At 41.6% G+C, this 24734-nt stretch overlaps 1 protein-coding gene across 2 annotated transcripts in view; it reads left to right on the plus strand.

Moving 5' to 3' along the window:
• SRPK1 (SRSF protein kinase 1) overlaps positions 1 to 24734 on the plus strand; it is a 46710-nt gene that overhangs the window by 16422 nt on the left and 5554 nt on the right. For both annotated transcript variants that reach the window (XM_067531889.1, XM_067531890.1), the window contains exons 3-14: positions 4772 to 4890; positions 8423 to 8531; positions 8993 to 9080; positions 9723 to 9810; positions 11518 to 11624; positions 12420 to 12585; positions 13736 to 13761; positions 14794 to 15007; positions 15803 to 16240; positions 18500 to 18600; positions 19562 to 19669; positions 22043 to 22112. In XM_067531889.1, coding sequence (XP_067387990.1) covers positions 4772 to 4890; positions 8423 to 8531; positions 8993 to 9080; positions 9723 to 9810; positions 11518 to 11624; positions 12420 to 12585; positions 13736 to 13761; positions 14794 to 15007; positions 15803 to 16240; positions 18500 to 18600; positions 19562 to 19669; positions 22043 to 22112 — 1634 coding nt within the window. The remainder of the gene's footprint in view (positions 1 to 4771; positions 4891 to 8422; positions 8532 to 8992; positions 9081 to 9722; positions 9811 to 11517; positions 11625 to 12419; positions 12586 to 13735; positions 13762 to 14793; positions 15008 to 15802; positions 16241 to 18499; positions 18601 to 19561; positions 19670 to 22042; positions 22113 to 24734) is intronic.

A 24734-nucleotide genomic window follows, 5' to 3' on the forward strand; every position in this document is an offset into this window, starting at 1 on the left:
TGGATTCTACGAAAGCTCTCTCATGCTTGCCTTAGAATACTGCAACTCGACGTCATCTTTTCTTCTTCCTTAAAATATAATCTGATCATGTGATTGCAGAGGCAGGCAGCAAATCTAGTTAACTCTTGAGATTAATTAGCAGGTAGACTGAACAAATATAAAAATTCAGATCAGGGTTTGTTTTAGTGTGGCATTGTGCATGGTGGCTATAATAATTAAAATATCTGTACATTCTGCTGATTATCTGTAAATCACCCAAGTGTGGTTTCTTTCGAGGCTTCTGTTTGCATTTTTGCAATATTGACAGATGTCTGTTTCTTACTCCCTCCTTTTAAATACAGGCTATGTGACACTTGCTCTCTACAGCAGCCCTTTGTGCCTGTTTGTAGACTATGCTGTGTAAGTGAAGGATGCAGATAGGGTAGGTGCTGAGTTTTTTGCATGTGTATATTTGGAAGTTTGGTTTTACCGAATCCTTGCTCTCTCTTTAATGGAGAGTTTAATCTTAATTACTTTGACCATATAAGTGTCCCCTTTTGAACTGGCCGTGCAGTTGACATTTTAGAAATCGGCTATTAGGATAGTCTGATAGAAGGATAGCCTTCTAATGAATTTGAATAGTAGAGCAAAGGTGATTTGGAGGAGAGAGTTTTGAATTTTAAAGGTATTATGAAGATCTGTCTCAGTTGTATGTGGTTTGTACCTCATTAGATGGAATAATTGACTGTAATGTCTTGCAAGACTGTATCTCACACTGTCCCACAGCTCTGAGATTTAAACCATAGGGTTCATCAGATGTCAGATTGTCAACAGCCTAGCATGTTGGTTCCATGGAGGGTGGGGGGAGGAGGGGGTTTGTCATAAATTTCCAATAGGAGGATGACCTGAGTAATTTCTGGTAACTTCCTTGATGCGGGAAAAGCACTGCAAACTACAAGTGGTTTTCAAACATTCTATTGTGGATCACTTAAGATGAGTATTCTTGTAGCCTCACTTTCTATCTCCTGTCCCACACCTTCCCTGAAGCAACTCTGTAGTACTTGGTTACATAAAGGATAAAAAAAAATCTTAGGGCAGTATTGAGGAGACTGAATGAAAATTAACTCTTAATGTAATGCATGTGGCTGCTGGGTTTAAATTCCCTCTTTTGTCTGCTGTTTTTCCTCTCCCTAGGTATAAAGTGAATATTTATTAGCCCCCAGGCTCTTCTCATTGCTGATGGTCTCAAGGCTCTCATCATGGCACGTCTGGATTACTGAAACATCTTTTTCTTTGGCCTTGACAGTGAAATCTTGCCTCACTCCTATCCATTCAGAATGCTGCTGCAGAGTCAGTTTTCCTAGCCTGTTGCTTGACCATATCACCCTTCTTCGTATCCCTCCACTGGATTCCCCCTTCTCTAGCACATGAAACATAAGCAACTTGTCTTCACTTTCAAGCCTCTTCACAGCCTATCCCCATGCTAAATCATTCTGTATCAAGAGATCAGTTCCTGCCTTTAACTGGCCCAGGATGCCAGCCTCCGTCACCCAGTCCTTGAGAGGAGCAATGTCCTCAAAGCCATTTAATTTTTCTTCTTTAAATCCCCCCCTTAAAACTCCACTTTGCTGTGGCTATAGAAAAATTTAACAGCAGGTAGCCTACTGTTGTGCTGACAGCTGCCTATCATGCTGACCAACATTGTTTCCTTGTACTCCCCCCATTCATCTGTATCCATCTGTGTCTTGTTTTGTGGCAGGGACCACCTTTTTGTTGTATGCTTGTACAGCGCCTAGCCCAGTGGGCTCCTGGTCCATAACTAGGACTCTTAGACACCACAATAATACAAATAATACACCCCTAGCAACACCACGTTACTTAGCAAATACAAGAGGACGGAACCAAATTGCAACCTACCCCAGTTTTGGAGTAGCATACAAACTTGTTCCCTCTCTAATTTTCACCCCCCAAAAAAGTGACAGACTTGAACTAGCTGTGCAGGGTGCAGAGAATTACTTGGGTTTTTCCCATTTGTTTTAAAATCCTGACCTAGGTCAAACTACAGTATTGGGAATCATTGATGTTTGAATACCGATAGATGCATCACTGTAGTGTAGTAATCTCCTGGAAATATTCTTGATGTACAATTCAAGATCAGTGATCTGTCTTGATGACTTATCAAATGCTGAATTCCCAAAGCACTAGACCAATTGTCAAATTCTCTGGAGACCAGCAATACTGGTAGCAGCTACATAGGTATTAATAGGCACAATCCTATCTCAGTGTTATTGAAGTTCAGCTCCTTGAACTTGAAAATGTGGCCTCCCTCAAACTTAGACTTGATCAGATTAGAGTTGGGAACCGTTCCTTTCACATTTAGGGATACCTACGATGAATTGCCTTGTTCAGTTTATTGAAAAAGTTTTGAAATCCTCATGAGTAATTCAGCAGATGCATGGGAAAGGGTTAAGTTAAACCCACCTTCACATGCCATGGAATTCCATTAAAACCAAACAGATCTCTTGTGCAAATGTAAATTCTATAGTACAGCCCAAAAGTAGTCCGTGCTCTCATGAGATGACTAATATGACTCCTACAGTTCAATGCTGAACAGCTAAAACTACTGCCCACTCCTACTGCCCACTCGTACTGCTGTATCGACTGACATAACCAGCACTTGCCTCAGTAATCATTCTTTTCTTGAGCAGCATGGGAATAGAATTTTAAGCAAGGCAAGTGGGAGGTATCAATTACTACCTTATGAAAACAATAGTTGCAATACAGTAGAACTTTCACTAATTCACACTGATCAGGAGATTCAGTGTAAATTACTGGATCTTGTCTTAGGATGTCATGCTATAAAGATAATGCATTGATATATTTTGCCAACTGTAGTTTTGTTTTATACTTCACTTTTTTAAAAATGCTTTTTTAGTGATGAATAAGTAAACATGATTGATATAGAGATTGCATACTTTCATGCATTATATAAAACGTGAATTTCTTGCAAAAGGATTGGTAGCATAACTCTGTGAAGGGGACTGATTAGCTCTGTAAGGTTTTATGTCTAAAGGTATTTTTGATTTGCTTTAAAACAATGGAAGACTTTCCTGTTTTCAGGGCTTTCACTATCAGTTGCTAATGGCAAAGTTAATGTAACTGATAAAGCACCTTTTCCCTGCATCTCTCAGTACTTTATCTCAATGGGATGATGACCTTCCTGCAGCCCTTAGTTAATAAGCGTAAGCTGAACACTCACAGCTAGCAATGGATGAGGACATGGGGAGAAAATGTTAATCTAGTCTGAACCAGTTTCCATATTTCCTTTGAGTATTTCTGGATTTAGAACATATCATTCCTTAAATGGACATGATCAGTTTCAGTGTTTGGCTTTGAAACTGTCCTAGCTCCTTAAAATTAAAACCCGCAAAACAGTAAGTTAAACACCCTCTTATTGCATTGGGAACCCAAATGTTGTTCTCATGCATGGGAACCAGAAAGTGACACTGACCAGCTTAACTTTGTTTCTTCTGTGATCAACCTAATAATACAAAATATATGGTGAAAAGCTAATTACATGCTAACATTTTCATTAATAGATATTTCAGGTCTTAATAAGAGAAAGGCGGGATCTTTTAAATTAGAGGTCCCCAAACTATGGCTCAGTGCGCTGGCCCTGGCTGCCGTGGCTCACCACAGCCTCCAGGGCCCCTCTCGCCGTGGTCCCACTCCCAGCCTCAACCCCTGACCATGACCCCATCCTGGCTGCAACTCTGGCCCCGAACCATGGCCCCACTTCCAACTCCTTGCAGCTGATGGGGAAAGTCTGCTTTACTTTTTCCTACCGTGACCATATTTCCCTAAAGTGTACACAGGACACCTGGTAAGTGGCATTGCCGCTTACCCGACCCCTGTCGTGTGAGGCCAGCGCAAGATGGCGACATGCACATCACAGCTTTTTTGGTAAAACTGGGCTTTTGTCCAGTTTGTTCTTGCCCAGATGTTCCTCTGCACCCCTCTAGGGCAAGAGCAAATGGGACATATGCCTAGTTTTGCAAAAAAGTTATGTTCGGGACAGAGCTTGAAAAGGGGACTGTCCTGGCCAAAATGGGATGCATGGTCACCCTACTTCTTTCTCTTAGCATATGCCGAGCATGCCTCAGGTGGCCCGTAACTAGAATTCATCACCAAATTTGGTCTGTTGGTTGGGTCATTAGTTTCCCATCTTGGGCCGGGTACTGATGGGGAGTGTGACGTGAATGCTGGTCCATGCTGCTCTCTCTGCTTCACGGAGAAGTGACTGTCACAGAATCCTCTTAATCTGGGACAGTTTCAGGTAATGGGCATGACATCAGTCTTAAATGATTAAAAATGTTAGTTTATGGTCCTCAGATTCAGTATAAGTGATGCCTTTAAAATTGCCAAAAAACCATACTGCCTTGGAATGTTTAGTATGAAAAGAGACAGGAACTGCTCCTAGGACAGTAACTTATCTCAATGGGATTGACTGGGTTTTAACTAATTGTAAAAAATGTGCACACTTCTCATTCTAACTATAAAAAATGCCTCTAGAGAACAGTCAGTTGCGTTTCTCAGATATGAAGAAGAAAGCTGTTGTTTATATCCCACCTGGCATTTCTAACCTGGGAGTGAAAGCCTTTAAATTTGAGAATAGGTTTTCTGAAGGCCACTTACTGTCTTTCTCTTCTCTCCTCTCTCCAATCTCACATGGAGGAAAGTGAATTGAAACTTAATGTATCATCTGCACCTTTATGTCCATGTTCTTTCACAGGCCTGAAACTCAGCAACGAGGCCCTGCCACCCATTCAGAGAATGATCTCCCTGAACAAGAGGAGGAAATCCTGGGATCAGATGATGATGAACAGGAGGATCCAAATGATTACTGTAAAGGTGAGGTTGCTTCTTTAGATTGGTGCTAAATACAGTTTAGTGTTAATCTCCCTCTTTCATGGTGTGAGCATTAAGGTTCTGGTCTCTAATCTGATATGTTTTCTTGGCCGGATCTACACTACAGACTTATATCGGCATAACTATGTCACTCAAGGATGTAAAAAATTCACACACTGGAGCAATGTAGTTATACCAACCTAACCCCCAGTGTAGATAGCGCTATTGGCGAAGGAGCTTCTCTCATTGATGTAGCTATCACCTCTCATGGAGGTGGATTAACTACGCTGACGGGAGAAGCTCTCTCTCCTGTCATCATAGGTGCATCTTCGCTTAAGCCCTACAGTGGCACAGCTGTGCCAATGCAGTGTTTTAAGTGTTAGACCTGTCCCACATGTCCTAAGGAACAGGAAATAGTCTGGAATGAGAAGCTAATTTGTGACTAGTGTGATGTGGATTTTAGAATTGTGTGGTTTGATAAGATTCTTAAAAACCTTTCTTCTCTTGTTAATGTCTCCCATCACTCAGGAAGAGGTTCCTTTTGATTACCAAACCAGGCCAGGATCAGTTTGAAATTTTACTTCTAAAACGTGGGGATAAGTTTGGTCCTCTCTGCTCAGTCTCAATGTTAACTTGCATTCTTTGCAATCTGATCATTGGGATACTTAACCTTGACAAACCCACTCTGCATCTGCTTTGAGGAGGAAAAAATTAGCTGAGCTGTCCCTGGAAAGTTCCTTTGTCAGCTGTGGAAGAGTCTAGATTCTGAGAGTTTAATCTCTGCTTATGGCAGCATTTTTTGGAGTCACATTAAGATGGTAAAGCCATGCAGCTGCAACTGCCTATTCTTTCTCCCTGTCCTCCCCCTTTTTTTAACAGGTCTTTTGTAAAGCTCTTTACCTGTCACAACCTGATCTGAGGGTTCTGTTTTTAAGGTATCATTTAAGATGTCGCCAGTGCTCAGACAGTTGACACTAAAGAATTTATGGATATATTTTCAAAGACACAAAGAGCTCGTAGGTGTTGATCTCCCTTTGACTTTCAATGGGAATTGGACACCTAGCTCCCATTTATGCTTTTGAAAATCCCTTTGGGCTCTGCAGCCCTCTAACATATCTGTAACAGACCACAGATTCTCATGTGCAACTTGTAGCAACAGTTCACAGGCTGTCTCATACCTGCAGCTGTTCTCTAAGGATGGCCAGCCACTGTGCTGGCTGCTTCCATGGTAATCTGCAGTGGTGAAGTGCTAATGTAGAAGGCAAACATTTACCTAGCAACTGATCCAGGGCATTTGGTTCTCCAATGCAATCCCTGAATGCTACTGCCCAATCTTCAGTGGTAACTTGTCTCTGATAGCTCAGGGCACTGGCTCTGTCTTCTGTCAAGCGGGCTGCATGCAGGCCTGTAAACAGCCCAGATCAACAAGACACAAATATAACAAAAAAAGCAACTTCTAATGTTGAGAACTTTTTGTTTTTTCCTGTTCCCTTCCTTTGGGATTCTCCTGGAAAGATGAGGGGGAATGCAAGCGCATTTCTGAAAATGGAATGAAGTCTGTAACGCCCATCATTCTTGAGCAAGTAAAGCCACTTGTCTACCATGCTCTCCATGCAGTGCTCCTCTGCTGTAGATAAGGCCTACACAGAAGGGCGCAGAGCATTCCTATCACTAGATTCTGAGGGAAATACATGACAAACTTAATTCAGCTACAAAGTATAAAAACAAAATGAAAATAAACTATTGAAGAAATGAATGAAAGGAATAAAATGAACTCCTTCCCTCCCTGTAGTGTTTCTGGACCTCCAGGCCCACAGCGCATTCATAGCTCTTCATGCAGGTCAGAATCATTCAAAACAGGGAATGACAAAAGCAAAAAAAGGTGAACAAATGTAAATCTACACTGTAGACAATAGATATTATGCACTTTGTCCAGGGGGCTGTTCCTGTCATTTTGGAATGGGTGTAGTAATCCATAGACCCTACAGTACCAGCAGGGAGTGCTGTGTATAGACACTTTATACACTTTATACACATGAAACAGAATACATGGAGTAGCTGTACTGCCCTGGTGCCATCACAGTGGTGAAAGTTGCGGTGAAGCACTTAACAGTGCAAGCAGAAAAGTGCATTGCTTTGGGTGTTGATGGCACAAACAGTAGCAAGAGAAAGAGGACCCTAGATGAGTTTTGCCAGGTAAATAACAGTAGAAACGTTGACAAACTATTGTTAAATAGACTTAATTACAAACCCTGTCTTAAAATGAACGTTAAGGTTGCAAAGCCAAGCTCTCAAACGTTAGGAAATGCCAGAAATAAGGTTGCCCATGCAACATTAATTCAGCCCCCTTGTACATGTGTATTACGACGGTCTTCCGTTATGATCACACTTTTTTTTCCACAGGCCCGTGCCTTATTCAGTGCACGGGATTGAGTGGTGCTTACTGAATGGATAGTTATTGAACATTTTGTTTTATCCTTCCCATTCAATGGTGTCTCTTTTTTTTTATTGCACACCCTTCAGACCCTGCTCTGAATACTGAATTTATTAATTTCCTTGTGGGCTTTTTTATGACATTCATCACCATAGAACTGGAGTGTTTCCAAATAATTTATTTTCACAGCACCTTTGAGGTAAGGTAGTGCTATACCGGGGTAACTGAGGCACAGAGATTGAGGCCAAAATTGTCCTCTAATTCAAGGGCCTAATTTGAGACCACTAGGGTCTGATTTATTATTAGCTGATAGCAGTAGCAGGCTGTCATCTTCATGGACCAGCCACTAGAGGTTGATCAGATTCACAGTTTTCCAGGGGGTTAGTTCCCCTGTCCCTGGCTTTTCATCTCTGCATATTTCAGCGAGGCTACTCTCTTCTCCCACTCTGCTTAGATACCAGGTCGGGGGACTTTAGCAATACAGGAGAGACAATATCCCTGCTCTCAGTTCTGGTGTCTGATGCCACAGCTCCCTCTTGCAATCAAGAGGAGCAATTTCAGGGCAAATTCTAATCAATCCTGGGATGAATCATGCTCATTTTGCTGATGAGGATAGAACATGGGCAGTCCAGTCCACACAGGAGCTGTGTGGAGAAGGAGCATGCTCAGTGTGTGTGAGATCTTGAGGGAAGTTAGCTGCTAAACTCTTAACAAACCTCTGCTGAGCCTCGGTAAACAGTTTTCAGAGGCTTATAGTTTGGTCCAATTGGTGGATTTTTTCCCCCCACTGGGATAGGAAAAGACTCATTCCTGACTCCAGCGTGACCCCCTTTTTTGCTTATAAAAACACCTTAGTACTAAATCATTCTAGTTAAACGTTAATTAGAGCATGTTTATACAAAATGCCAAGGAGGAAGCAGGGAAGCTATTCTAGAAACATTTATCTGGAGAAAATACTCATGTGCCCAGTGTGTTTAACTAGCCTATCAAAATGTGTTGTGTGAGTAAATTTTTCCTAAGTTGTGGTTCTTGTTCCATCTGTCTGTTCTTGGACATCCATGTGATCATTTAAACTGATGATTTCCCATTTGCTTCTTCCAGGTGGTTATCATCTTGTGAAAATAGGAGATTTATTCAATGGGCGATACCATGTGATCCGGAAACTGGGATGGGGGCACTTTTCCACAGTGTGGCTATCTTGGGACATTCAGTAAGGTTTTTGTTCTTTTGTTGGCATTTCTGCCAAGAATCCAGTAGATAATCTTTGCACAGATAAGACTAGCAGACTTCTCTTACGATCTTACATGTGCTGTGCCTACAATGTCAGAAAAGATTATTTCATTAGCATGTGCACAGATATTAATGTTTATTTTGTATGCAAGTATGTAGAAACAACACTGCGTTCAGCTGTTTTCTGTTCCAGCATTTCAGGCCAGTCAAGCTATAGTTTAGCTTTGTGACAAATGTATAATTCAAGGAAAACTAACTGTGTTTTGTAAGAGCCCTAGAGACAGTTTTCACACAAGTGAATAAGAGCTTATCTTCCTGTGTTACTAAGGAAGCAATCCTTAATAACCAGGTCTTGGATGTGAGTGAATTAAAAGAATTGTGGAGATTGCTTCTCTGGATAGGAGACCAGTTACCATGAACTTGTTATGCCTATGTTTAAAGGGGGAAGAGGTTTGTGGCGATGAAGGTAGTGAAGAGTGCTGAACACTACACAGAAACAGCACTGGATGAAATCAAACTGCTGAAATCGGTGAGTGCCTAAAGGCAAAAAGCTGTGTTCAGCTTTGTCCATTTTCAGAGTTAATACCCAATTCAGTTTGGAAAAGGGATCCTTGTACTCTGGGATCTTGGTTCACAGTACATGGGAGGGGGGACGCTACAGACCTAACTGACTAGTTTAGTCTCTGGATAAGTCATGGGTTTTTTTTGTTTGCATAAAGGGATCAGAGTAAGCAAAGCTGAAAGATTTCCTTAAGGAACACAGTCCAACAGATTTTAACCTCTTTTCCAAGGTTGTACTTTATCTTCTACATGGAAACTGGTCATAACCAATACTCATGGTAGTCCCTGATCATCCTACAATAAATAAAACTCCTTGCCTCCTAGTCTTCACTTTGTCCCTTCCAGAGCTGGTGGCTTTGCTTTTCACTTAAGTTTTTTTGGCCTGATGATAAAATGTTCATGTTTTGCGCTGTTTACTGGATTGCAGGGAAAGGTTGGAGGAGGGGTATGCACCATTCTAGGATCCACCCGCATTGCTTAGCACAACTCCTATTTTTCCCCTCTCCTGAGGGCCCCTGAGGAGGGGGGAAAACGTATTGCACCCAGAGATGGCTAGCCCAGGAATTCTATTAAATGATTTATCTCACATTCCTTATTTTCCTCCACACAGGTCCGCAACACTGACCCCAATGATCCAAATAGAGAGATGGTGGTTCAGTTATTAGATGATTTCAAGATCTCAGGAGTGAATGGCTCCCGTATCCTTTTACAGAACAAATGACAAGAGCACAGAATTGTATTAGTGTGTGAATTTCCTGTGCAGCTCTCATGCCAGTGGGAAGTGAACAATGTCCATGCAGCCGTTTTACTGTCCAAAGCAAATCTCCCACAAGACAGTCCCTCTCCCAGTGGGCCTTTTATAGACATAGCATAGGCCTAGAATCATCCATCACTTTGCAACTCTGTAACCATATACATAGGGTATGCAGAAGGACAGTGCTGCTGAGTCATGCTTTAATATGCAAGATAGCATGACTGCACTTGATTAGACCTGATTGGCACAGTGTCTTGGGGTTTTCCTTATCCTTGATCAGGCCTCGTGCAGACTTTTATTAAAACCCCTGATTAAAAAAATTAAGCAGGGCACAATGTCAGGGATTTATCTGCTGGTGCTGAGTGCAAACTGCAGGCTTTCAATTTAGCAGCATAGGTAGGCTTCTAACCAAGAGGGTCTGCTTGAGGAGCTTTAAAGGCACAATATAGTTTCTAAAGCACAACCGTATAACCTGCTTAGGAACACTTAATATTGGATTGTCAAAGATCCCGTGTATGTTCGTAATACCAGGAACAAAGGCAGACCTAAAAGTGGTCTGCTTGACCCGAAGCATTTTACTGGGGTTCTCCATAAAGTGTGTTAAAGAATTCTGCCCCCAAAACTTTCCCTTGTACTCTACATTCCTCCTTTGCGGGATGAGTAACTTCCATTTGCTACACTGGAAGTCACTGGTATGTTGCAGAGGGAGAATCAGACCTTAGATGGCAAGCATTCTAATGTTTATAACTAAAGGGACACACAGGATAGCACTATGAATAAAGACCAGCTCTGCAGAGGGAAAGGATGTTGTCCAGAGAGAGTACAAAATCAGAGCAGCTCAGTCCATTACTGCAAAGAAAGTGATGGAAACATTCCTATTAATCTTTTCTTCTGTAAAAAGAAGTCTTATTGAAACTAATTTTCACTTGACGCTCTCCCTTCATTGTTGCTTTAAACATAGGCAAGAAGGATGCATCTGTACATACTAGGTCTGTGAGATGAAAAAAAATTAAGAGCTAGGATTTTGGACAGCAAATTCTTAATATTGAACATGTCACAGAAGTGGTTCCATCAGTTTATGCCATTTTTACCTATGAAACACCAACAATATTGACGTTTGGGCCCATGAAAAGTGAATGTAGGTCTAGAAAAAAAGCTGGGAGAGAAATAATGTAATTGTTCAGCAGGTGGCTTGATCTATGAATTCAGTTCTCTGGTCAGAGTTCAAATATTGCTGTGAAGAGATCTGGCTTTGGGGTTTGCCTGGGAGGAGGGCCAAGATCATTTTCTGCTCTGCTAAACAGTGTATTTAGATGCTAGCAGCAGTTCACACGTGGCCCATTGTACAGATGGCCTCTTCCCAGAATTTGGTTTTACTGCTATGATAACACCATTGCTCCAAACCAACTGCATTCTTAGCCATTTTAATTTTTATGTTGCTACTAACCATGTTGGTGGTTGTTCCCACATACATTTGCTCCAAATACCTAGCAAAACTGCCTGTGCTGGGAAGGAAAGGGAGTTGGTAGGAGCTGCAACATCAGGTGACACAAGCGGTTTCTTGGGGGTTATATTTATTTTCAACACTGTCTTAGAATCCTGGGAGCTCTTTGGATCAAAGTGTCCCTTTTTCTCCTTGACCCTGCTGCAGATATTTGTATGGTGTTTGAAGTTCTAGGGCATCATCTCCTGAAGTGGATCATCAAGTCAAATTATCAGGGGCTTCCACTCCCCTGTGTAAAAAGAATCATTCAACAGGCATGTTCCAGCTCTCAATGTATTAATACCCTGACCCCAGTGAGGACTGTGTTTTGTGACTAGAATTGCTCTTCCCTCAAATGCAGGGAATAAGACTTGAAGACAAATTCAGAGTGGTACATGTTCTCACAAAATAAGTGGTTTCAGTGGTCAGTATCTGCATTCTGTTTAGCTGAGGAGGTCTGCTTTGAACAATGACTGTGCATAACATAAATCCCTGTATGCTCACTATAACCATCTAAACTTTACAGCAAAAAATGGCTGGCTTGGCTTTTCATCCCCCTTCCCCACCAAATCTGGTTGCTCCTGAGGGGTAGATAAGGCCCCTCCCCGTTGCCACAATAACTTTAAAGTTTTATAAGCTCAGGCTTCTTGTTTATGGGAGAGTAGGTGGACCCTGTACTCTTTCCCCTCCCCTTGTAAATAACTAAGGGGGAAATGCTTCGGGGCCAGGGAGGGGGGTCAGATGGGAAGGAGAAGAGGGAAGGTAGAGTATTAAAATTTGAGGCTCTTAATCCTTAAGTAGTGATAGTTTGAGGAGTAGTAGTGAAGACAGCATTTCATTATAGTTGCCTAGTTAAAATAGTATACAAATTTCCTTTTAACTCAGTAGTAACCTTACCCCAGGATGATAGCCCTGGTGTTTTACTTTATGTATTTAAAAACAAAAACAAAAAACCTTCCTGTTGGTTACCTAGTAACTATCGAACTTTGATTATTTTCTCACCCTTTCACATCTGATTTGTTCATTGTGTCCATCTCTTGAATATCTGTTTCCTTCTCTTCTATGTGCAGGTTCTGCAGGGTCTGGATTACTTGCACACAAAGTGTCGGATCATCCATACAGATATTAAACCTGAGAACATTCTGCTGTGTGTTAATGAACAGTACATCCGCAGGCTGGCCGCGGAAGCAACAGAATGGCAGAGATCTGGGGCTCCTCCTCCTTCTGGCTCTGCAGGTGCCTTTTCTATGGAAAACTGGCAGAATCCAAAAAGATTGTAACTGATCTGACAAGGGAAAATTCTCTAATTCTTGTCTCAGCATTGCTGAGCAAAAGAACAGGATTGTAAAGCATTTCTGTAAAGCCAGTCATAAACTGCAATGCTAGTCCCGTGTTCCACAAGAAGCTTGCTAGTGTAAAAACAGAGTACATGATCATTGACATCTGTTTTTAATGTTGATCTGACATATATCAGGTGGTAAAGGACTCTGAAAGTCTCCTACAGAAAGCACTATATAAATGTCAAATGTTATTTTCTTAAGCGCTGTTTTAAGTGCATGTGGTAGGTTACAGCTTGGATGTGTTCTATAAAAGCTTACCTCTTTGAGTGCTCTAGAAAGTGGAAAATTCCTTTCCTTGCACAATTCTGTGGATGTAGTTTGGCAAACTCTTGATGAAATGACATGAGCGATGCACATTTACCATCTTGCAGGGCAGGCTTGAAAAGGGATTAAACCAATAAAAGTGGTTTCCCTGATGTTCACGCTATATCTAATTTGTGGCAGAGACCAGGCTTCATTCTTGGTTGAAGTCTCCACATATATTCTCGACATTCCTCCTTGGCATCTCCATGTGTGCCAGTACACTGTCCCCGGGATTTGCTGATTGCATATCCTAGAAACTTCCGGCAAAGTGCAGCTTCTTGCTGAGGCCAGCACAGCACAGCTTGGGCTGGCTAGGCTAATGGACTCCCTCGGCGTTTTGGAATACTGACTGCCAGGGTCGCAGTTGACATCTTGGCTTAAGCAAGGAGCACACAACGCATGACACGAGTATACTATCATCCTGTTACACACTTTAAGTACATTTTTTCTGGTCACCAGTTAAGTGAGTCTGTCCAGTCTGGTTAGTTGAAGCTTGACTCATCTAACAGAAATGTTCTGCAGTGTACACTTTTTGGCAGGTGGCTGCTATCCCTCTTTTGAGAATTGTGGCTTTCAGGATTGGAGGATGCACTTGAGTTCTTTATTACTAGTCCATATAGAAATAAGACAGACATATTCTGTATACACACCTGGAGAGAAGTGCAGCTTTACATTACAACACTACCTAATATCCACAGAGAAATAAAGTGGAGTATACTAACGTGTGTCTTTCTCTTTTTCAGTGAGTACTGCACCACAGCCCAAACCAGTAAGTGTGGTAACTTTTCTTCCGTTATAGGCAAGTGTAAATGTGAGATGTCTACATTCAGGTGTACAACTTCTTTAGAATTGTTCTGTGCTTGGCTTCCATAGTGCGGTCAATGGTAGGGAATCCTACTTTGTGACCCCAGCAAAAGGAGTAGAAGAGCTTGAAGGGTGAACAAATTCAATGTATGGCTGTTTTAATGTTCATCAGTGTGTTGAGTACATTCCTGTGTTACAGGGACAGCTGTTCACAGAATGATGTCAATAACAGTGGCTGGGCAGTACCAGCTTCCCAAGTGGGCTAGCATTTTCCAGAGTTCAGTGTTCCACTCTTCACGGAGCACTCTTTTTTCCAAAACCTGTTTGACCTTTCTATCAATCCCTTTACAAGGAGCGCCAAAGCTCCTGACAATAGTTTGTAGTACATGAGAAGATTCAGCCTCAATAAACTCCTAGCTTATTTGTTTGTTAATGCCCAGAGCATCGTCAATCATTAACTTAATCATTAACATATTTAATGAGACTGTGTGCTATTAAAGTGGCCCAAGTGGGGTGAAGCTTTAAGAAACCAAAGTCATCTTTAGTAGTGTCAGCTATTTTGCAGGTGTGAATCTGTTCCATTGTACTGTGACAAAGCTGTTGCTATCTAATGGGAATTTGGCTTGTGAGAGAGGTTGCGTCACCAGAGTGTACATCTCAAAGATGCCATCACAGTTGACACCTGTCATGGCATTCCCAGTGGGTGATCTCAGGCTTGCATGGGTTATGGAGACTGAACTCCCTTCGCTGCTAAGAGGGTGGATCTTTCAGGTCAGGGCTGAAGCCCATTGGCTGGGCAGTAGGTGAAGGCTTTCACAGCTGCTGCAGTTGTTCTGTGGCTGGGAGAGGAGCTTTCAGTCTCCAGGTTGTCAGGCCAAGACTTTATACCAGCTCTAAAAGAATTCACTAAAAACTAAAACCTATCTGTAGCTCGAAGTTTCATTGGAATAAAGGCCAAGCCAGATGTGTGAAAGAGTTGTCTGCCATTTCCCTGCAGGCTGACAAAATGTCAAAGAATAAGAAAAAAAAATTGAAGAAAAAGCAAAAACGGCAGGCAGAGCTACTGGAGAAGCGAATGCAGGAGATAGAGGAGATGGAGAAGGAGGCAAGCCCTGTACAAACACAGCCTGAAGAGCAGGAAGGAGCTCGGAACCCTCTTGAGATGCTCTTAAAAGAGAGTCCACCTGATGAAGGGGTACCAAGAAAGCTGGGTATGGATCTGGAATATCACATGGGCCTGCACGCAAGTGCGTTTGTTAAACGGAAGTAGAGTAACATTCCTTCAACCACGCTGTTAAAGTTGTAGTGTTCATCTGTGCAGCATGTGGTGATCGGGTCTCTAATGCTGTGTGCCAACCTTATGAATGCTGGCAGCTAATCTGTAATTGAATTGCGACCACATTCCACTAATGCTGTATCCATGCTATGGAGGGCATGTCTACACTGCAGGTACTGCAGCTGTGCCACTGTAGTATAGACACCTACAGTGATGGAAGGCGTTTTTTGTCATAGTAAATCCACCCTCTCGAGAGGTCAACAGAGGAATTCTTCCACTGACCTAGCTGTATCTACAGTGGGGGTTAGGTCGACTTAACTATATTTTTTACAGCCCTGAGCGAGGTAGCTAGGTGTACCTACATTTTTTTGGTTTAGACTAGGAGGAGGCTATTCCAGCCTAGTTATGTCAATGTGGCTATGGCATCATAATCCCCTGGTGTAGACGCAGTCTGTGTCTACAGAAGGTTTTTCCATCACTGTACAAACACCATCTCCCCAAACAAAGTGTGCTATGATAACCTGACCCCTATTGTAGATACAGCTGTGTCAGTCAGGAGTATATGGCTTTTTTTTTCTCCACACTCCTGACCGACACAGCTGCTCTGTGCGAATGTGCTAGTTTTTTGGGCTCACTTAAGGTCTTGCTATAGCAGCGCTGTTACTCAGTCCATGTGTTACGTTTCCTGTCCCTTAAGAGTTTTCTGATTTCCTCTTTTTCCTTTCCTTAGATGAAGTTGCCCATGTACAAGAGCAAACTATCCTAATGGAAGGCAGCATGGAAAAATGCCTACCAGAAATCAATTGCAATGGAGTGGTACAAATGACTGCTTTCTCAGACTCCAGCAACCAAGGGTCTGTGAGGCTTGAGGAGGACCTTCATAATGCCAATGACTGTGATGAGCACCCTCTGGCACAGGAAGAGGAGAGCTTCCATAGTTGTAGTTACAGCCAGCGTAACGGAGACTCAGAGAACAGGTCGCGAGAAGTAATGTCAGACTCATGTGTGCCCTTAATTTCGGAGGTGCTAGATTCCATGGTGTATCTGCCAACTTCAAGTGAAGAGCAATCATTCAGTGAGCAGGAGATCAGCCAATTGCAAGAGAGTATACGCGCAGAGATACCCTCAGAGGATGAGAATGAGAATAACGGCCCAGCTGAGAACAAAGGTACCAGAGGAGCCTTGTGCAAGAGAGAAACCCACCCTTTTAGGAGAGCTGTCTTTTGGCGTCTGTAATGTGGCATTAACAGGAGGCTTTATATAGGCTGACCTGGCTCTACCTGAGGCCATCTCTTTGAGCTGTGTCCTGACAGCACTCCCCACTCTGCCGATCCATCTTTGGGGATTCCACTGTTTCAACCTTGGGTTGACCGGCAGTTCTGCTTTTGTGATGGATTCCAGAGCACGTAAATTGCTACCCCACACTCTCACCCAGTTCATTCTGTCCTTCCCCACTTTAAAAAGCACCTAATAATTTTCTTTTTCAAGCATATTTGTTTCTGATCATGGTCACCCCTATAAATGGGAACATTCCCTCTGGTCCCTCACTCTAGTTCAGTTATCTTTGTTTTTTAAATATCTGTACATAAAGAACTGTATTGTACATGAAGAATTGGGTGAGAGTGCGGGGTAGCAATTTACAAATGCTGGAATCCATGACTGGAAAGGCACAGTTGCCTGTTAACCCAAGGTTGCAACAGATACCTTCACTACTAGAGTGAGGGAGAAAAGGGCTGACAGAATATAGGCTATATAGAAAGGCTTGTACTGACACCTCAGTTTTCACTGTGACAGGAACCAAAAGTAAACTTTCCTCAAAAGGTATTAAAAATAGCTGGACTTCACTTTTCTAGTGTAAGTTCCTTAAGTAATAGTCCCTCCCGGAATGATAAATGCATTTCAACTAAAGTACAAGTGTGGAGGGGAAGTTTTAAGAACATAAGAACGGCCATACTGGGTCAGACCAGTGGTCCATCTAGTCCAGTATCCTGTCTTCTGACAGTGCCCAATGCCAGGTGCTTCAGAGGGAATGAACAGAACAGGTCATCATCAAGTGATCCATCCCCTGTTGCTCGTTCCCAGCTTCTGGCAAACACAGGCTAGGAACACTTCAGAGCATGGTTTTGCATCCCTGTCCATTGATGGACCCTGTTATAGTCTTGGCCTTTGCAACATCTTCTGGCGAAGATTTCCACAGGTTGACCGTGCATTGTGTGAAGAAATACGTCCTTTTGTTCGTTTTAAACCTGCTGCCTATTAATTTCATTTGGTGACCCCTAGTTCTTGTGTTATGGGAAGGAGTAAATAACATTTCCTTATTTACTTTCTCCACTGCTAAACTTCTGAGGAGGAAAAATTTCAAGTCTGTTATAGGGTTATAACAGAGATAACAAACTAGTTTGATGGCAGATTCTGTATAATGGAGAAACAAAATTGTTTTGAGATATACCAAAAGGTGTGACTTGGTATAATTTAAATAGTCTCTCATAGATCCCTCAATTAAACCATTGCTCCTTTTGAGTCGGTCAAGTCAAAGGCCTCAGCCCGAAATAGGAAACTTGGAACAGTCCCTGTACTTCTCTACTAAATTATATTGTAGCATTACCCACATTAAAATGCTACTAGGGAAACTTAAGAGAAATGTAAGAGCTAAAAAAAAAATTTAACAATGTGTCAAATCTCAGCCTGTACTGAGTCTGTTGACGCCTCTACTGGATTACTAGACACATCTCATTTCTCAGAACTGCCTTTCCCAATGCACTTAGGTATCCTTATTAGATGTAATTTAATGGCTTTTTTCTTTTTTATTCAGCATGTCCGTCTTGGCTTGTTCTAACTGTACGTTTTAAACTTTGCAGCCATCTGCACTACTGCTATGGAAGTGATGCTGCCATCCTTGGAATTTAACCCTTATAGCTTTAAAGACTGCTTCCTTAGGGTTTGAGGCTCTTTTAGACACTATCAAAACCTACCAATGTTGCAGAAAGCGTTCTAAATTCTGCTGGTGTCAGCACTGTCAAAGAGTCAGCCTTAACATAAACAAACTACTTAAAAAAAGCTAGCTAGCAGAGCTCAGAAGCACAGCCATTTTCCTGCACTTGCACATGCTCTGTTATGCTAGTATTTCAGTGTCTTTATTGTGCAATGCAGGGGGAGGAGATTTTACAGGTGTATACTGTGCAGAATGTACTAGTTCTGAATATTTACTATAGTTAGATCAATTTTACAATCTTAATGCCCTGCTCAAGGTGCCTGTAGTGTTAACAGATATTGACTAGAGTAGATGGTTAGTAGCTAGACTGCAGGGGGGAGTTCTGACTATTGACTCGTATCTTTCCTGTGTAGAATGACTGCCTGTGGGGTTTGGGTGGCAGATGGTGGCACTGTCCATGTGGTTTTAATCAGCTGTTGTGCATATTGCATTTAGGGAAATCCACTGCTGGGAATTTTCTCCTTAATCCCCTTGAGCCCAGGAATGCAGATAAGCTCAAAGTGAAGATAGCTGATCTAGGAAATGCCTGCTGGGTGGTAAGTGTAATACCTTTCAGTATTGAGTGACCAACGCTGCTAATCTGTTCCCAGTTGACTAGGGTGGAGGGGAGTCTGAAGAAGGCAGCCTATTTTATTTACTTAAATATAAAAGGTGCAAAATGGCTATGGCTCACCTGCAATTTCATGAGGGATAACTTAATCCTTTTATTAAGTTTTTAGGCACTCCTCCTGATGTTCCTCTAATGTGCTTTGTTGCAGCTAGTTTTGCAGCCTGTCAAATCATATACGCTGTGGGGGAAACATTTCATTAGTGATTCCTGGCCACGTAAGATGAACTGTAAAAAGTTTTGGCCCTTAAAGACTGTCTGTAATGCTTCTAAATCTGTTTGAAATCTCAAGCAGGAAAGAATGTCTATTTAAATAATTTTAAATAGCAAAAATGTTTGGAAGGGTCTGAAAGGGTCTTGAAAAGTCTGAAGTTCAGGATTCTTTGAGTTGCAACTGTTGATGAGGCAATATCCTAGAACATCTTTCCTACCCTGCTTTAGGTAGGTCCTGCCCCACACCCTCTAGCAGGAAGAATGTAGGACTTTTATTACACATGGTTCCTAATGCTTAGGCTGCATGTCTTCAGGTTTAACAGAAGCTGTCCGTGTCTGACAGACGTGAAATAGGTTAGCTGTCACAAATCACTTGGTAACATTCCTCAAACTGATGTAGTTCAACTTTAAAACTGGCATTCTCCCCCGCTGCTGCTACTGTTTGCCTTCATCTGAATTGTCAGGCTGTTTTTTGTCTAAGGGAAAGTGCCTCTAGTTAGAGCATTTTTCAATAATTTGTTGAAATGTAAGGAACTGCTTAATTGACATGTAAAAACCAGTCTGTCAGGTTTCATCTGGGAGATGTCTTTGTAAATAGCACTTCTGTGGTCTTAAGCTAAGAAATCTCTTCCTTTAGAGATCTTAACGAGTTAATAAAACATCCATTTTTCCTTTAGCACAAGCACTTCACTGAGGACATTCAGACAAGGCAATATCGCTCCCTGGAAGTGCTGATAGGATCTGGGTATAACACCCCTGCTGATATTTGGAGCACAGCTTGTATGGTGAGTTTGGTCATGTAGGGTGGACCCTCAACCTTCAGTGGCTGCAGAGCATTCTGGGAAATTCCAGTATGCTGTGTACTCTGTGGACCACAGAATCATTTTTGCTGGCTTGGACAAAATAGCCAGGGCTTCACAGCCACGCATCCAACCAGTTTCTAGGTTTGGTAAATCCCATGTGCCCATACCTCAGGTAAACATTTTTAAAACACCTCCGAGTGGTGCAGATATGCGACTCAGCTTCTGTTTATCTTGTGTGCAGTATAGGTGTTGCCTTTTTGAAGCCAGCATCCTGTAGCCGTGATAGACCAACAGCATGTTGTATATCCTGCCTCTAATTTGTGATTATGCTGCATGACATACAGACATATATGCATAATTCTGGAAGACAACCTAGCGTTTTCTCTCCTCACATTGGCTTTACAGCTGCCTTTCTCTAACTCCCAGGTTTTTCTAATGCATTTGGGTTTAACAATCAATATTTTATATCTTTCAGACTCTCGTATATTCTAAGCCTTGTCATGAATTGTCCCACATTCTGGGAATAAGGTTCAGGTGACCAAGAGGGCGGTTCTTATGATGACTGGCAAATGCTGAATATAGCACTTGTTTCCAAAATAAATAAATAAATAAATCTTGGCGAGGTCTAGTCATTGATTACAAGTGTCTCCTTGATCTTTCTCTCTCCATTCAGCATTTTAATTTTATTCAGAGCTTGTTTTTTATTTGAAAGCTTAGCAAATGCTATGGCATGAGGTCATCCCTGCCCCCTGGAAATCCAGTTGTGCTTTTGATAAATGAGGCAGAACAGAATGCAATGTGGTTGTTTCTTGTGTAGTACTTATGGTCCATAAAACAACACAGATACGACTCGGAGTGCCTAACTATATAGTCTCTAGCTATAATGGCACTTAAAAGAAGATTCTTTCTCTTCTTCCTCAGCTTCTGCTTTTTTATTTATCTTATGTTAACCAGGCACTATGTGATTTCGTTGGCATCTGAATTCATTCCTCATGAGGACACTGATCTAACATTTCTGGAAAGAACTCCCCTGTTAGTTTTAAATAGCACATTGAAAATGTAAAGGTTTATAGCCAAGTCCCATGTCATGTGCAGCACAGTAGACCTAAATGTGGCAGGAATCTCAGAATTTGCAGCAGTACCCTTCTAAATTTTCCCTATACAGCCCACAACCTGAGCCAGTTCAGTATGATATGTCTTATTTGTTCTGATTTCTGTTTTACACTGTCTCCAGACTTTAGACTTTCAGTAGACTGCAATTTCTTGTATTGAAGCATAATATATGACATGCATAGTTGAAAAGAAGCAGAAGGCTGTAGCAGCTTGCTAAGAGGACTTCAGGGTCTTGGCAATTGAGAGAACATGTGAAGCAGTTTGAGATTGTGGGATGAGCACACTATATGTGGATACCCCTTTTAAAGAAGTTGGTGTTTTCATAAATTGTCGTCATGTTCCAGATTTAACACCCAATTTTAGTTTAAGCTGTTGCGTCAGACTGTCTGCAGACTCAGGAAGAAAAAGATCAGTTTACACTTGGTTTCCTTTTGGGCATTTTTGCAGCCAACAGAGCTAGCAACTTCTTTAATTTGTAAATAAAAGTTAGGAAGGCAGAGCATAGTCTGGCAAGGGGTGGATTCTGCAGCAAGGACCATAATCAGAGTATAAAAGGTCCTCAATACGGTTTCCCAAACACACCAAATAAGCTCTTAAGATATGAACACTAAGAAATGTAGCTTCCTTCTGAAACTGCAAAAATCTACAGCACGTAGAAAATCTAAAGTTTGGAGGCAGTGTAAAATAAATAGAATTTAACATTAGAACAACCAGTTGCACTGGCTCAGGTTGTGGCTGTATAGGGAAGATTTAGAAAGTATAGTGCTGCATAATACTGTGTCTTCAAATCCGGAAATAGAGAATTGGAGAAAATGTGCTTGGAAAATGGTTGTAAAGATCTTTGAACTTGTGAAAAATGGCCTTTTTGTAGGAAGTTTAAATGCCCTATATACTTTTGATAGCAAACTACCCAAGTAAAGTCTAGTCTGGGGTCAAGCTGGTGAATCCTGGATTTTGTACAATATCTTAATAGTTGAATTTCATCTTACTGACGCTTCATTTTGTCATGATCCAGATTCTCAGTGAGATCATCTTATGAGATACATTAGTATAATTGTCATAATGTATGGCAATGCACAATGTCTTCATCCCAAAAGTTTAGAGTAGTTCTAAATGCCTTCACAGATTTTACAATTGTTTCCTCCTCACATCCAAACAGACGCACCTACTCTGCAGTATTCGTATGTAAGTTTAATAGCGACAACTTGAAAATGATTCAACGCATTAATTTTTCTTGTTTAGGCCTTCGAACTAGCCACAGGAGACTACCTGTTTGAGCCTCACTCGGGTGAAGACTACTCCCGGGATGAAGGTGAGTGTGTGTCTGTCTACCCTTTTAAAAACAGAATACCAGCAAAGGGGTTGTTGGGTGTTTACTGGATGGAGAGAGAGCTTTCTGTTATGAGTCACTGGAGCAGAGGGCCCTTGCTTGGATATATGTCTGCTTGCTTAAGTAAAGAAGCCCCAGGTTAGTACTATTGGAAGGGAACTTTAGTGCCTGAAATTTAAGCCTCAAGGGCACAGAACAGTAAAGGTTTGGTTTCTGTTGCTTATAAGGAACACTCCTTTCCCTTTGCGCTGCCTCTTCTATATCTGTTCTAAGATGCATTATCTTCCTGTTCAAAATGAATAAGATTTAACCAGCTTCAATCCTCTTCCTCTGCTCCTGATCAGCACCTTGTCCATTGTCGAATACATACATAATCTCTGATTTAACATTCCATATTCCAAATGTGCTTAATTAAGCCAGGGTATGTAATACTGATAATGCCTTCCCTCTAAGTCAGCATGTGATTAAAAGCCTAGTAGTACCTCCACAAACAAGTGACATTGCACTATTTATAATATAAATACCTCTTTAGTGGTGCTTTTCATTTATGGATCTTTACAGAGGAGGTTAAGTAGCTTTATCCTCAATTACTGATGGGGAAACTGAGACAGAGGGAAAGTGACTTTTCCAGTATCACACAGCAGGTCAGTGGCAGAGCTGGGAACACAATACAGGTTGTCTCAGTCCCAGATCAGTGTTCTAGCCACCGTACCAAGTTGTCTCAAGGAAAAATAAATAGTGGCCGTCTCTAAATGTTAGAAATGTGCTATAGCAACAAGTGAAAATTTTACATATAAATATGCAGTGTAATGAAAACTTTGCCTAATACCCAATCCTAAAGTAGCCTTTCCTAGTGTTGTTGTTGTCTTAACTTTCTCCTGCTCATTTTAGAATACAGATAATGTCATTGCTGGTAATGAGCCATTTCAGAGCTCTGAATTTTGAGCAGACCGTATGAGACTTCATTCAGAAGAAATACAAATTAAAAAAAATTCAGTTTTATCTAGTAAGATGCTTATCACTGCAACTGAACATTAATTCATGGATAGTTTTATTGATAGCCTTTGGCTTTGTTTCACACTTTAAACGCCAGGCAGACCTTACATGAGCCGTGGAATTAGCTAGCATTTCATTCCATTTCCCAATAGCTTAAACATAGAGAACATTTCTGGTGCCTCTACCACTTTGCACACTTACAATTATTGTATGTGCCTGGAAAATAAAATCAGTAGTCGAGAAGTGGTGATCCTGAGATTTTTGTTATCAAAAGGCAAGTTTTTTATGTGAGGCTGTAACTTCATGGATTATGTAGTTTAAGGGGAAGTAGGTTCCATAACTCTCTAGGATACTTTTGTATCACTGTAGCCATTTGGTCTGTACTGCATACATTGAAGCAATAATTCACTTTGTTGTGTACCTGGGTCACTTTTTTCCCCAATGTACTTGTCAAGAATTCTACTGTTGCAGTTTCTATTTGTCACTTTTGTACCTATCAACAAAACTTCTCCCAAGGAGTAGTAATGGCTTAAAATCCATGTTTAGTTTAACGAGTAAACTTCATTTCACATTTTTGTAGCAAGTTGGGTTTGTTTTTCTGCATTTCTTGAGTTGGTCCAAATGTCTCTGAATTGGTCCAGCAGCATCTAGTGGCATCAGTAAATTCTCTTGACACTCCTAACTGGTGCAGTCTGTATGTTGAAAAGCACCATCACATCACACAGCTGGTGTGTGAAATCCCCCTGCCGTAGGAGTCTCTGAGCAGTCTTAGTAGACATTGGGAAAAATGTCAATTCTGCTTCAGTGACAGGGAATCTCTTCCAAACACTCCAGAGCACTGAAAACCGTTTTCTCGGGAGGAGAATTTGTTTAGCTCAAGTTGAGGAGAATTGGCACCACTGAGAGTCTCTAACCTTTATGCCATGCTCTAGCTGCAGCACTATATATCTTCAGGTAGTGAACTTCAGAAATGAGAAATGCTGCCTTTTAGATAAGTTGTGCAAGCACAGCCAGCGAATCCCCACCACCGCTGCCAAGTCCCGTAGAAAGTTGGATCATTTATTGCCTAGGGTGAAACACAGATCAAACGGAACTGAAAGCTACAAGATAGGTATGGGTGTACAGTTCATGAGACACGAGTCAAAGTGGTATCTCAATAAGAGAACTTAGGAGTCCTGTCCCTGGATACTCCTCCATGTAGCATGCTTCACAGAGCACTCAGAGATCTCTAGTCACATCACCTATCTGTTGTGCACATGTAAAACAAGCTGAAAATATCTTATATAAAGAATAGATTTCTAATCTCGGGGTATTGGGAGTCGTGAATTTGTGCATTTTGTAAGCCTGCTTGGAGCATTTCAGTAATTACATGTCTGAAAGAGTGGCATCTAGCTCCCTCTTCAGCTAAACTTGTAAGTGCAAGAATACAAGAATACTGCGTGTGAAAAATCCTAAAGCTAAGAAAGAACTAAAATTCTAGGGGAGTGTCTGGTGTAATTCTCCTTATTAATACTGTATCTGTCCCCTGTGTTCCACTTGAGCTGTTTTCTTGCATAAAAACCCTTCTCATAGTGGCCTTCCTGTGTGTTTTTGGATCTCCCAAAAAAT

Source organism: Emydura macquarii, unplaced genomic scaffold (genome assembly GCF_026122565.2).
Source record: "Emydura macquarii macquarii isolate MOO-44397 ecotype Brisbane River unplaced genomic scaffold, CSIRO-AGI_Emac_v2 contig_3220, whole genome shotgun sequence".
In the NCBI taxonomy this organism is placed as follows: domain Eukaryota; kingdom Metazoa; phylum Chordata; order Testudines; family Chelidae; genus Emydura; species Emydura macquarii.